We start from the raw sequence: 14,023 nt of genomic DNA, 5'->3' as shown, positions 1-14,023 counted from the left end.
ACAATCTATCGAGACTAGTAGAGTCCTTACATGACGAGTTTGTTTTGGAGAGACATGTTTGAAGCAAATGCTATTGTCTTAGAACTTTTAAGTGCTGTGTGTTCGAGTGTTAAGGTCAAATTTGAAAAGACACTGATTGAGATTATGGAAGGGTGGAACAAAGTTACGCACAATTTGCATACTAAGGATAAGGTCTTTGAGGTTGATTATGTTGAGAGTATGGATGAAACTTGTGTGAAACCGAAGGTAACTATCCAAAAGACTTGAGCAAATTAAAAGAAAACAACTAACTGTCATTGCATAGCTTTGGCATTTCTAGAGGACAATTGGTTCTTGTTATGCTTTTAATAGGCTATATTAAAGAAAATGAAAGGTAAATAGTGTTTTTCTCCAAATTTAGTATGAGGTATTATGTGCCTTTTCAAGTGTTGCAAAGGATGAATAAAATGGCTTAGAGGTTGAAGCTACTTATTCGTTGGAAAACATTCAATGATTTTCATAGGAGGCTTCTTGGGCCTTTCCATGTTTTATGTGCCTGAGGATATTAGTGATGAGATGCAGCTATAGTCGGGGAACTTGATGAAATCTTGGTTCTTGAGTAGGTATTGGCACATAAATAAAGGAAGGTCAAGGGTAAAGTTTCTTTGTGCTATTTGGTGAAGTTTGAGAACTACTTACTACTAGATTTGAAATGTACAGAGGAGGATGATTAGGTAGACTCACATTATTTGTTACAATTTTATGTTGACACTTTTGGTTGGCGTTGAGTTAGACCCAGTAGGGTGCAATTCTTGAGCATTGTTCCTGGTGCTAAACAAGTAAGGTCCTTATTTCTTTGGCACATATATGATGAAGCATCTAGAGGTGGTTTGGAAATCTTTCAAATTCCATCCAGTTACGTCTATAATCAGCCTACTAGACACTTGTGCTTCTAGAGTGTTGCTTGGTTATTCACTTAATGCAACAAGTATCATTTTGATAGCTGTGGATTTATATAATTGTGACTGGTTGTTTAATAATGCAATGGCTACCATGTTTGACAATTGTGCCTTCGGAACACATTGGGAATACCTGGTTACTTGGAGACCTGTATTGGTAATTTGGGTGTCATATTGGATGTTAATTGCATGCAATCGGGTTCTCTTGCAATATTTCAACTTTTAAGAGATGGATGTGACATTGGAATGAGAAATGAACTTAATGGCTTAATCAAATTTCATGAAGATTTCCATTTAAAATGAACTTTAATTTTGGTAACCCTAGCTCTTTAGGTGGTGACCATTGCCTCTGTTGGCTATAGAGAATACAAGTGCAGCATGTGTGGAGAACAGAACAGCTGCCTTTCTTCTTCTTTCAGTTTGGGGTGATCAACTAGGCAGCTCTACAACTTGATTAGCATTGGGTATTGCTGTTGACCCTGATCTAAATTTCATCATAACTGTCTTCTCCTATGAGATCTCGAGCCTTATACTCTATGGAAAACTTGGTGGAGAAGAAAGCGATTTTCTCAAAGTTTCATTGTGAGAAACCTCTTTGTTTGCGAGAATCATAGTGTGAGTTTAAATGGGGTCTATGTAGAACACTTCAGAGCATTTATCAGGATTCTAAAGAAATATTGAGAGAGCTGCCAAGCTTAAGGGGCAACAAGTGTTGTCTATAGTGCAGGAGCACTCTAGCTACAGTTGTGTGTGGATTTAATTTACTGAATTTATTATTATGGTAAATTAAATGTTTGCTAAAAATGTGGTTTACTGCCCTTGGCTTCCCTAAGGCCAGTTTCAGCTGCGTTGGGTTCTTTCTTTTATTCTATGATCTTGCCTCTTCAGTTGCTATTCAGTTGTTCTCGGAAGCTTGTTTTTCTAGGTCATTGGAGAGATGTTGATCACCTGCTAGGTTGTGGTAGTGGCCTCAGGTTATGAGGCTACTATTCTGTTCAAAGGGGCTGTGGAAATTGAGGGGTTCACTTGTGTTATGTACACAAACATTGAGGTTGCATAGTGACCTCAAGGCTAGATGGATCATCATTATCTTGTTCAATGGTGGGGCAGCCTGAATGTGCCAATGTTTTCCTAACCTTCTCGATACTTGCATTTGTTGGGGAATATGGAAGCTGAGGAGCTCACTTTGTCCATGTACATGAATACAGTCTTAAGATGCAAAGTTGGGGCTGAGAAGAATTTGTTTTTGTACCTTGCTACATGGCAAGCTTTTGATTTTGTTGTTTGTGAGAGCAAGAGAGCTCTAGTATTCTTTTAGTTTCTTGAGCTTACTGTGGAGATGTGCATGAGTGTTCGAAACTAGGGATTTTAGGCATCTCCACTTGTGAGTTGGACCTAGAGTGTTGATGGGTCATGCTCTAATGTTTTGGGCATTGCAACCTTTTCTTTATTGGGCCTGTCTATTTGGGTGCTTGGTGAGTTTTGCTGCACTTCACAGGTTTTCCTTGAGAGGCATCCCCGTTTCAAAATTTTTCACTTAAAGCTTGGGATGCGCCTTTGTCACACAATCACTATCTTGTGTGTGGAGAGTCTTTCATTGTACTTTTTCTTTTGTTTCATCACATCTCCATTTCATTTAGAAATAACTTGTTTCTAATGAATTAGTGGTTTATCATGACACAGGGCTCGTCAATGTCTCCGCACTCATCACCAGGAAGCAATCCGCCATGTTCAACCCTTTTCTTTGCCAACCTTGGATTGAGTTGCACAGAAACTGAGCTCATTAATGCACTCGGGAGGTAGATTCTTGTGGCAATGCATGCTTTGTGAGAAGATAAAGGATGACATTAGATTTATATTGGTGATTTTTTATATTACGACTTGTTTTGACCTACAGATTCCCAGGGTTCAAGAAGTTGAAGATGCAAACTAAAAGCGGTTTGCCCGTGGCTTTTGTAGAGTTTCAGGTGAAAGTACTTGCAATCGTACCCAACTTGAAGTTGCAAATCTACTCTTGGAGGCCTTTCTTGTTGGGTTTGCTCTAGTGATGGGATCAAGAGGAGGAGGGGTGCTGTGCTTTGTTTTTGTAGACGCTTGTGTATTTCAAATTTTTTAAAAAGAAACTGTTTGCATGACGTCTACTAAATGGGTGAATGAGGAATACTTTGAAATGTTCTTGTTGCTTGTCTTCTTTTGGGAATTGATAAAGTCGTCAAAAATTGATTTTTGGTACGAGGTATCACCAGTCATTGATCCTTTCTGTGTAGTTGCCACTGGGTGAAAGACAATTTGGCATGTGGCATATGAAGGTAATTGAAAGAGTGTCATTGTCAAAAGACTGCGGATGCAATGGGTGTATGGAATTGCTTTGCCCATTTCAAATAGCTCAATTCATTCACTCCTCTAAAGAAGTCACGTGGTCCTCTTTCCCAAGCTTATTTCAAATCTTTTAAAAAGAAACTGTTTACATGACATCTACTAAATGGGTGGATGAGCTATAATTTGAAATGTTCTTGTTGCATGTCTTCTTTTGGGAATTGATGTAGTAGTCAGAAATTGATTTTTGGTGGCTCTAGACTCCTTACGAGGTATTACCAGTCATTGATCCTTTCCAGTGTGGTTGCCACTGGGTGAAAGACAATTTGGCATGTGGCATGTGAAGGTAATTGAAAGAGTGTCATTGTCAAAAGACTCTGGATGCAATGAGTATATGGAATTGCTTTGCCCATTTCAAATAGCTCAATTCACTCACTCTTCTAAAGAAGTCACGAGGTCCTGTTTCCCAAGCTTATTCTGATGATGACAGACACTGTCAAGATGCATGAAGAAAGGGGGTCAACATGGAATGAGAAATTGCAAGTAAACTGAGTCTTCTTCCTGATCATTATGCTCGCGAACTCTGTATGATTTACTCTATTCTCCTTTCTTAGACATTTTATGAAGTTCATTACTCCTGTTCTTCATAGTCCCTTCTATGCTTTTGTTGTCTTGCTCTAGCATGAATTCCCGTAAGCCAGAGTTCTGTGCCCTGGTGCAGACACAACATCACTTAACATGCTTTAGTTGAGAACAGCTTATAAGTGCAGAGAATGTCACCACTTGGATGTGCACAAGTCCATGCATCACAATTTATGCACGAACATTTTTAGTGAGGTGATCTTCCTGTAGACCCTTTTTCTTTGGATTTCCTAGTCTCCTCAGAGTATACCAAGTTACAGAGTCCATACATTTTCTAAAAAAGTTACAAGATCTATGTCTTAGAGAATTTCTTAAACAGTGTTGCCTATTTTGCTCTTGAAGGGTTCTTATCTGGTCCAACTTCCCATGCTGTTTGCTGCCTGTGGGTGGCTTCGGACAGACAGTTACTATCAGCACACTGACACTGATATGCTTCTGCACATGCTGCCATTCATGTTCAGATTTGACTGGGATCTTGGGCCTTAGTTTTATTTGAGGCTCTGTGCCTTTGTATGTGGAGAGGTGGGTTACATCTATAAATCAATAGTATCATGTTGTAAACTTTGGGGCGGTGGAAGAATTTGAGACTCATTATTGGCTGTGATGTCTTTGTTCTATTAATCTCATTGTCTCATTTGGAGGGCCAAACCCCTCCTGAAATCAATAAATCTGCAATTTGCTACACGGTGTTCATGTACGGATGAGATATCATTGTATGTGGTCCCACTTTGAAGTGGGAGGATAATTATCTAAGCTTGATTTCTTCTCTTTACATCTGTAAGCCTCAGTCTTCAGTTCGGCTTTTATCATTTGCCTGGTGATAGGTGGGCCTTCTTCCAGTAACGGCCTCTCTGATCTGTTGATTACATCACTTTGTTTTGGGGATCAAACCCCCCAAAACAGTGGCAATTACACTTTTGATGGCATAGTATGCTAAGCTTGTTATGGTCCTTATTCAACATATTGCATGTACGTCTCACGTCTCTTGCTTGATCTCTTGGGGGGTCTCTGTATATGCGTGCTTCGAAGGGGGAGTCAATTCTCATGGGCAAGGGTCAATCAATGGTTGTCACTCTCCCTTTTCTGTCATTGCTATGTCCATAAGGTTTGTTCATGTTTTGAGTAGGGGGAGTTAATTTTCATAGCAATGGTCTTTCTATGGTAGTCACACTCTCCCTTATTTTAAAAATCACTCGCCTTGGTCATAACACCGTAGACCATTTGGTTACTTTACATGTGCGTATGGATGAGAGTCGGCTTGAGGGAGCAACCTTGTATTGCTGTTTTGTGGATTTTAAGAAGGCTTTTGACACTGTACCAAGAGTTGGCTTATGGCAACGAATGCAAGAATTAGGGGTCCCAAATGATTTATGCATGGGAATTTACAGGATATATCAACAAGTGGTGTGTTGTCTCAGAGGTCGCAATGGGTTGTCACAAGTATTTGAGAGTAAAATGGGAGTCAAACAAGGTTGCCCGTTCTCCCCTACATTATTTGGTTTATGCATTGGTAAGCTAGAGGAAACACTTCTCACGGCTATGAATGACGAGGAAGCCAAAAGCCGGCATATTGGTATGTTTGCCTTCTTGCTCCTACTTTATGCAGATGATGTGGTTTTCTTTACATATACTGGGGAACGTATGTAGCAATTCATGGGGATTCTTGAACGGTTTTGTCAAGATAGTGGTTTGACGGTGAATGTATAAAAAACAAAGCTAATGGCTGTGCGCACCAAGCAATCAAAGACCCCACCAAGAGCACATTATGCGGGACAGTTTATAGAGGTAGTATCTACTTTTAAATACTTGGGGATTGAGATACCTATAGACCACAGATGACATATATGTGTGGAGTGGTGATTAATGGCAAGGAAAAGCAAGTATTATCACTTTGAAAATGATTGCAACGGTACAGATATTAAATGCTGAAAAAAATGCTGTATGATTTTTGATGCATATGTTCTACAGACGGTATTATACGGAATGGAAGTTGGGGGGGGGGGACATCTCATCTGCATGGAATGACATTGAGAAGCTGCAAAAAGCTTTTAATCATAGATATTTGGGCATCAAAACCACCACACCATATGTACTTATGCTTTTGGAAACTGGCTGTCGACCAATTGAGGTACATGTTATGATCCGAGTATTGAGATATGCTACCCGAGTACGTTAAATGGATGACAATAAGCTCCCAAAACGGGCATGGGATGCTAGTACACGACTACAGAAAACGTGAAAAAGTAAAGTGCTTTCAACAGGATGGGTGTTGGATATGCGAAAATGGGTTTAAGGTTGGGGAGTGGATAGATATCTAGATATGGCATTTAAAGATATCTGTATGGACACATTTCAATTAGATCTCTTACGAGCGTATCAAGCAAAACATCAAAGCAAGGGAGCAAATGGCAAACTTGCTTATTACAGTATGCATATCTATCCTTCATGTTGGGAATCCTTTATGCAGGCATAGGCACACACACAACCATACATAGCCAACCCACTCTCAATGGTATTTAGATGGAGTATTGCATGACTTCGAACTTGATCACACACTTTATTGATCGAGACAAGTGCATGGAGTGGATAGGCAATAGAGACGAGGTTATGCAAGCTGTGTGGACTACAGAGTGTAGAATCAAAGGAGCACATGATTATGGCATGCCCAACATATGCACACATACAGGCTGACTTTGATATTCTTTTACAGGGGCTATTTCACCAGTTTTGGACCACTACTATATCGAAGTTAGGGGCTCTCATTACCTGCATGTTATGCTTTCGGGAGAACCACGTTGCATAGATTGTTCTTTCACCGTAGCTACCCCTTTTCTACCATGGGGGAGGAGAGTCATTGAATATCTGGGAAAGTCCCATGGGTCATAATTTGGCCTTCCGTGGATGATAATAAACTACTCTACTCTACTCTCTCTCTCTTATGTTAGCTTGAAAAAATGGTTATACTTGTTCACCCTGTAAAGTGTAAGGGGTGTTTAAGGGATTTTTGAAGCACTAAAAAGTGGTTGTGTTTTTGTTGGTCTGTTATGTGCTTTTATTGATTCTGCAATCATTCTTTCTTTATTTGACCAAGGTTATCTGCTTGACTGGTCTTACAGGATACAATCTGCTCGACCCAAGTTCTGCACCAGCTTCAAAACACTATGCTCCCTTCATCAGTTCAGGGAGGGATACGGATAGAGTATCCAGTTCGGCTCACTGTTGTCTATACGTTTTGTGTCGACTTAATAATCTTGTATCATTAACCTGAATAATAATTGATAATGTCTGATTGGCTTCGAGGTAGTCCTTAAGTTGTTCATAGATATGCAAGGGCAAGGATGGGACAACCTGGTAGAGACAGAATGCAGCAGGTGGTTTCTGCTACTTATATTAGAGAGAGAGTTTTGTTGTTTCTGCATTTCTCTTTAAAATGTAACTAGCTTTCTTGTGCTCTCACCAGGTTGCCAGATACGGACATTCAGTCCTGTAAGCTTGTATCAACTTATATGGGGATGGTATCGAAGACTAAGGGTTGTATGCATATATTCTTAAAGGTGGTAGTGGATAGAAGAACCAATGACTAAAGCTGGCCATGAAATCCTTCCATCTGGGTCACCTGTTGAAGTTGGTGTCACACTGTAGTGTGTCAGGGTGAATCTGCTGGAATATATACAACCTACAGTTTTGGAGCTGTTTTTGGTAGCGTGATTCAGTGTGACTACAGATTAAAGAAGCATATTTCAAGGTTGTACATTGGCTATATATCTGCACTTTGAGCCTGAATGATGAAGCATGTGAGGGGTTTTACTTGAACTTGAGGCATATTCTGTTTGTACTTGACTGGCTTCTCATTAGCTTTTTTATATTGTATCATCTAAGTTTCGGATGACCAGGGTCCTTTGTCAGCAGTGTGTTTGTCTGTACAAATTACATAATTTCTGATGCTGTTTGCTTTTCTCTGTATTCAATCTCTTATGTTGTGCAAGGGTTTGGTCTTATGGAGCTGGAATCCAATATTTATATATCCAAGAATGATGACCCATTCTCACACACCAAAAAGGATGGTCATAAGTTCTGGCTTTTTGACTCAAAAGTCTGTTAATAACAAAGCAAGAAGATAATCAATGCTCAATATAACAAGAAAAGTAGTAGAATAATTCTGGTTCGGCAAGATTACAGGAAGGCATCACTGTGAACTGTTGAGGTGGCTGGCCACTTTTTTTGAAAAACAAGGAATTGTCAGTCATCACATTTCAGGGGTTTCTTGGTGTGCAAGTCGTAACAGTCTTTATGACTGGTTCAGAGTACTAGATTTATGTTTGGTTAGTGTGTTCGTCTCGATTTGCCTGATGTTGCATTGCAGGCTAAGCAAAAGGTAAAAGCAGAAGGGGAGACTCCAGTGTGATGAACCAAAAGTAACCAAAGTACATGAAAGGAATGAGCCTTACATGACTGGATTGATGAATAGATTAACAACTATTTGACCCGAGAGTGTAAAGCAAAAGGAACGAAAGTACATGAAAGGAATGAGCCTTCATGATGGATTGATGAACAGATTAACAACTAATTGACTCGAGAGTGATAAAGCAAAAGGAACTAAAGTACATGAAAGGAATGAGCCTTCCATAACTGGATTGATGAATAGATTAACTAATTGTTGTTGTGTGGAGAGTGATAAAGCAAAAGGAATGTAAGTACATGAAAGGAATGAGCCTTCCATGACTGGATTGATGTATAGATTAACAACTAATTGTTGTTGTGTGTGGATCACAAGGCATGTAGCCAAGTTGCCTAATTAACCTTGTAGGCTGTTTTGTTGGGACTGCCTTTGCAAGGGATTCAGAGTTTTGGTGTTAGGGCACCCAATAGTTTCTCGGTAGATAACGTGGAGTTACCCTTCAAAGCAAACATGCCAGTGTTCAAAGTACACATGCCATGGTGTAGACTAGTCCTATTTTTGTTATTGCATGGCTCTCGACTGGGATTGCCTACAAAGCTGCAAGTGAATTCATCTCAGCGTGCTTGAGAAAGACTCAGCTTTATCCTCCGTAAAGCTTTCCAAGTCACTTGTTGGATGCTTTGGTGAAGCCCTAACTCCCTAGGACGTGCATGTAGCACATGTAAGGTGCTGGCATTGCATCTAAACAAGTCAGGTGCTAGAACTGTATCTAATAATCCATATAAAACTATTTGTGAAATAACAATTGGTGAATAGAATGGGAACGTGGCTCCATATAAAATTATTTGTAAAATGATTATTGGCGAATAGAATGAGAATTTGATTCATAGAATACCCAAGCATTGAAAGAACGATGGAGCTCAAACCATTGAACAATCCCCTTCGCTTCACATTTACATTAGAATTGACAATCATATTCTCATTCACTCTCTTGATATTAATGTTGTAGACTTACGAGAATCGTCACAATCCAAAGAGTAACCAACCTGCACCTTTACGAAATAATGCATCTCTTAGTATACCTCATTGCATGCTCAAGGGGGAGACATCTTTGCTTTGATATTTTCATTTATGTTGAGCATCCCTTCAATTAATCAACATTGGACTTTAGAACTCTTAAACCATGTGTCTTTATTAGTATATTAACATTGTCAATGTTTCATCTTACAATAGGCTATCATGTCTTATAATTACACAAACTTAGAATACATTATGAGATCAAACACACTTTTTCCATAGAATAATGATTCTTAATAGAGAAAAACAACTCACGAAACTATGCTTGTGTCAAAGTTGTTTTAATATGTAGTGTCATGTCAAGTTGCTACATACTTTGGCCTTAAATTTGCCCTCGTAAGTTCACATACTAATATCTAAGTACTCACATTCAAGAGTGCTCACTTGATTGTCAAGTCTATGTAGATAGAATTGTGATGAGTGTCTTCTTTATGCTTGCCACACTAGGTTGTATAGTCCTTTGTATCACATGTGAGTAGGTTTGTGCATTGCCCAAATTCAAAGCATCATCAATATGTGTGGAGAGTTTTCCACTAGTTGAAGGGCACATAGGATTATGCTTTGATATGTCCATGTTATGATGATCCATAGTCATGCTTTATGTGACTCATACTAGGCAGGTTGTTCTAGTATGAGATTGTCCACTAGCGAGTTTTGCTTTTGTCTTGGTACTTAATGTATTTCATGATTGCACAAAAGGAAACCCACAATGACCCCTTTTACTTTTGAAGCTGAGTACATTGCAGCTTGTGTATGAATCATGATTGGTTGTTGTCAACTTGGATGCCTTACCACAATTTTCAATTGATGACTTGGCCCCTACCACTATCTGTACTTCTAGTCAAAGGGCTTTGGCAACAATTGAAAGTATCCAATCTTCCACTTTGACTTTTGAAGTTGAGGACATCGCAACTTGTGTATGAATCATGATCGGTTGTCAACTTGGATGCTCTACCATGATTTGCTATCAATGCCTTGGATTCCACTATCTATACTACTAGTTAAAGGGCTTCGACAATCGAAAGTATCCAATCTTTTGCGCTCACATAAAGCACACTGAGGTGCATTATGAATTGTGTGCTTCTGGCAATGAATCTTAATAGGCAAGCCTTTGGTCACATATCTACTTGGCAGATCTCTTTACAAAGGCTCTCACTTGCTAAAAGTTTGAAACTTTTCACAAAGATTTAAACATCTTACCCTTCCCACCATGATCCACCATATCCTTTACTTATTCTTGTCATCATTCTCACCGGTTTTGATAGTATATATGGTAATAGTAATGTGTGAACACACTTACGATTATTTGGATTTTTTCCCTCAAGAGGTTTTGTTCTCTTGTTAATGCGTATTTACATTTTGTATCATTTTTAGAGCTATGAGCTTCCTCTTGCATTGTTTCTCCATCATTGCTTGCATTCTTTCGTGGTTTGCCATCTTGCCATAGTTTCCAAGAGAATCTAGAATGAACTTGAAACTAGTTATTCTACCACCAATCATAAGTTAAAGCTGTCATTATGCTTATAAAATAGAGCTCTCCTTATGTAGAGGGAATTCAAGGCATGGAAATGAGACTTGGTTAGAGGACAATCCAATGCAGACTTTGCTTGTGCACATCCTATAGCTTGTTTAGAACTACTTGTAATCCAAAATTTATTTCATAACAGTTTTCTTGCTTCAAGGATAACGTTATGTACCATTGGTTGAACATTTGTATGTGTACAAGAAACAATGGGACATCCCCCCATTCAAAATCAATTTTGTGAATTTAAAAAAAAAGGGATAACTCTAAGTGGTATGTCCCATAGATTGATTATCTAAAGAATTTTCTCATGTTAAATAGATTGATCATATAATGAATGTTCTTGTGTTAAATAGAGACCCTTGTTGGGGTAGCAAGATGGTTGCACAAAAGCATTAGTACTGGCCAAAGACACCATCAAAGGAATAAATGCATGTGCTAATATTGAAGGTCATGGAGTTAGAAATAGAATTGCACCCTCAGAGTTCATGAGTAACTATACCGTTCATAGATACTATGAGTGTTGGTCTATGCAACCATGTGATTCATGTAAGAAAAACATAGAGATGCTTTCCTTCTCACCTACATCATGGAACCATAAGAACTTTACTCCCCTTGAATTATCGAATCATAGGCAACCATCTTGGACCTAAATGTGATGTTGAGCTCCATGTATTGTGCCTCCTTGCTCCCACAATGATGCTCTACATGTGAGGGAGAAGGGAAGAGATGAAGAAGATGGAGTAGAAGCTCTCACACTCCAACTGAATACTTCAATCCTCTTATACTCACTCTCAAACTCTCTCACATTGCACACTCGAAAGAGATGGAAAGCACAAGATAGCAAGATGCTATTAGTTGCATTAGCAAACGACACAGAATCTATGTACAATGTGGGGTTCGTGCATTGTATAGTTAGTGGCTATTATCTATCACAAGTGTGGTTGTCTCTCAGTTATTACACAAGTGTGGTTGGTGAGATGGTCAATGGTTAGTAGACCCATGCATAGGTTTCTCTTCTTGATCCTCTCGACATTGTCTTGCTCTTCCGTGATCTGCCCCTTCCATTACGTCCCCTTATGGAGCCTCCACATTTTCCTTGACATCCAAGAGTGAGAATTACAAATTAAGGGTACCTTAAAACTTCTCAAGAAATGAAACAACACAAGTAAATCAATGCTTCATATGTTATGAAGACATAGGACAAAGAAGAAAAAAGGAGTGATGATATGCCCCACAAATCTGCACATGGTAGCATAGGCTTATCACCAATATCCAATACCCATTCCATGAAGGTAGCACGTAGGGAAGGAAAACCATAATAAAATGCAAAGATTGTGGCAAAGCCAAATCTTATGTGATGGGTAGAAATATCAACCTGGCAATTTGAACACATGCAACACATATTGTAAAGCATGTGCTAAGACTTGGGCCAAGACACAAGAAACACACGTAAGCAATCATGCTATGGAAGATACATAGAAGCATGTATAATGTGTCTCTAAAATTGCACATGGGCACAACTCAAAGCAACATCCTTTGTGCCAAACAACAAATGAAATGCAATATGAATCTCAACAAATCAATTCAAAGGCAACAATTAACATATCATGCAAACCTAAACATATGATACCATGTCCAAATCAATTGAATAAATACAATAGACTTCACACTAGCAAGGAGGAAGCAAGACTAGAGTCGCCTATCTCTATGTTCAAAATAAAATACAAGGGATCCCATAAAGGCACATGGGAATACATGTATCTCAATAAAACTATTATAAGCACCCAAGTTCGAGAAACTAAAAGGGATCCAAAGAGTGGCTGCTTGATTATGGGCATGTATGCCACAATGAAATGATTCCTAATAGTGTCTTTGAGCGTGTCAATGATTGACAAGGAAAGATTCCACCATGGGTATTAGATACACCTTGGAACATGATGAACTTGAAGATAAGCATACTAAAATTGGAGATGATACATATTGAAGGTTTCAACCATGATCCCTCCTTATTTGAGGTGGATTGCTAGATATAAGTAGTGAATGCAACATATATGCGTTAGATTCAGAATCTAAGATGCATCATTAAAAGAGAAATTGCCAATGAAGGTGGGAGGGAAGCCCTCTCTCAGTGCAATAATATCATCCACATGCCCTCTTTGCACCCACGTATCGAAAGCATTTCCAACAAGAATCAAACTAGTGCACACACTCTCCACAACAATAAGGTCGCTTCTTTTTTGGCATGGCACAACAATCAATTTGACACATTACAACGAATCTCAATATGAGAAATGCTTGTGTACATATAGATTAGTTTCCTCCTCAATAAAAGGTAATTTAAGAGGGTTTTCTCTTGAATGACAACCAAGAACAAGTGTAAACATATAAATTTTTTTCACAAAAATAGTTTAATGTCCAATAATTCATTTCTTTCATTTGAATTTTATGAGATTTATTTAACACCTCTACCTACTCTTTCTCTAATTTATGAGTAACTCTAGGAATTATATTCTATTGTAACCAATCAAGAATTTCCAAAAGAAAAGCTTTCTAATTTATACTATTTCCCACGAAAGAAACAATATTTTTGTGAATTTAAAGCTAATCATAGACCTAAATACGTGATTTGTGAGAAGTTGGGTTGGTTTACTTGATTTTGTTTGATTGGTTTGGGTGATCATTATGGTCTCCATGGGTTTGTCATGTACTAGGCCTTATGGTTATTGCGGTGGCACTCCATGTGCACCTTTTAAATTGATTTGTTGGAGAAGCTTCCAAATGATGAGGATTAATCCAAAAATTGTTGTTATACTTCTCTCTCTTAGACTTAGTTAGCACTTTCCAATTAATGAAAAATTGAAAATATGGTTTAGAGGATGTATTTACATAAGAAAGACTCAAGGTAAAGACATGGTGCATTAGATTAAATTCCCATTGAAGAAATTAAAATGTCCACATCTCGAAAAGAATTAGAGATATTCTTTTATAAGATGGATTCATCTATCCTCATAGCATCCTCTTTTGATAAATATTTCCATCCATTTAATTTCTCAAGGAGTTATGCAACTTTTGGGAGGCTTTTCTCTAGTATTTAAGATTCTATCAAGTTGTATTTCTACAACTCTC

At 38.5% G+C, this 14,023-nt stretch overlaps 1 protein-coding gene across 3 annotated transcripts in view; it reads left to right on the top strand.

Moving 5' to 3' along the window:
- Positions 1-7,869, top strand: part of LOC148031603 (uncharacterized) — a 42,690-nt gene extending 34,821 nt beyond the window's left edge. For all 3 annotated transcript variants that reach the window (XM_087685187.1, XM_087685185.1, XM_087685186.1), the window contains 5 exons: positions 2,622-2,737; positions 2,836-2,905; positions 7,013-7,095; positions 7,219-7,267; positions 7,357-7,869. In XM_087685187.1, coding sequence (XP_087541313.1) covers positions 2,622-2,737; positions 2,836-2,905; positions 7,013-7,095; positions 7,219-7,267; positions 7,357-7,386 — 348 coding nt within the window. In that variant the 3' untranslated portion in view covers positions 7,387-7,869. The remainder of the gene's footprint in view (positions 1-2,621; positions 2,738-2,835; positions 2,906-7,012; positions 7,096-7,218; positions 7,268-7,356) is intronic.
- The last annotated feature ends 6,154 nt before the right edge of the window (positions 7,870-14,023 follow it).

This window comes from Lygodium microphyllum, chromosome 9 (assembly GCF_053477565.2).
Source record: "Lygodium microphyllum isolate KBCC chromosome 9, Lygodium_microphyllum_v1.1.10, whole genome shotgun sequence".
NCBI lineage: Eukaryota > Viridiplantae > Streptophyta > Polypodiopsida > Schizaeales > Lygodiaceae > Lygodium > Lygodium microphyllum.
This window is presented reverse-complemented; position numbering and strand designations above follow the sequence as displayed.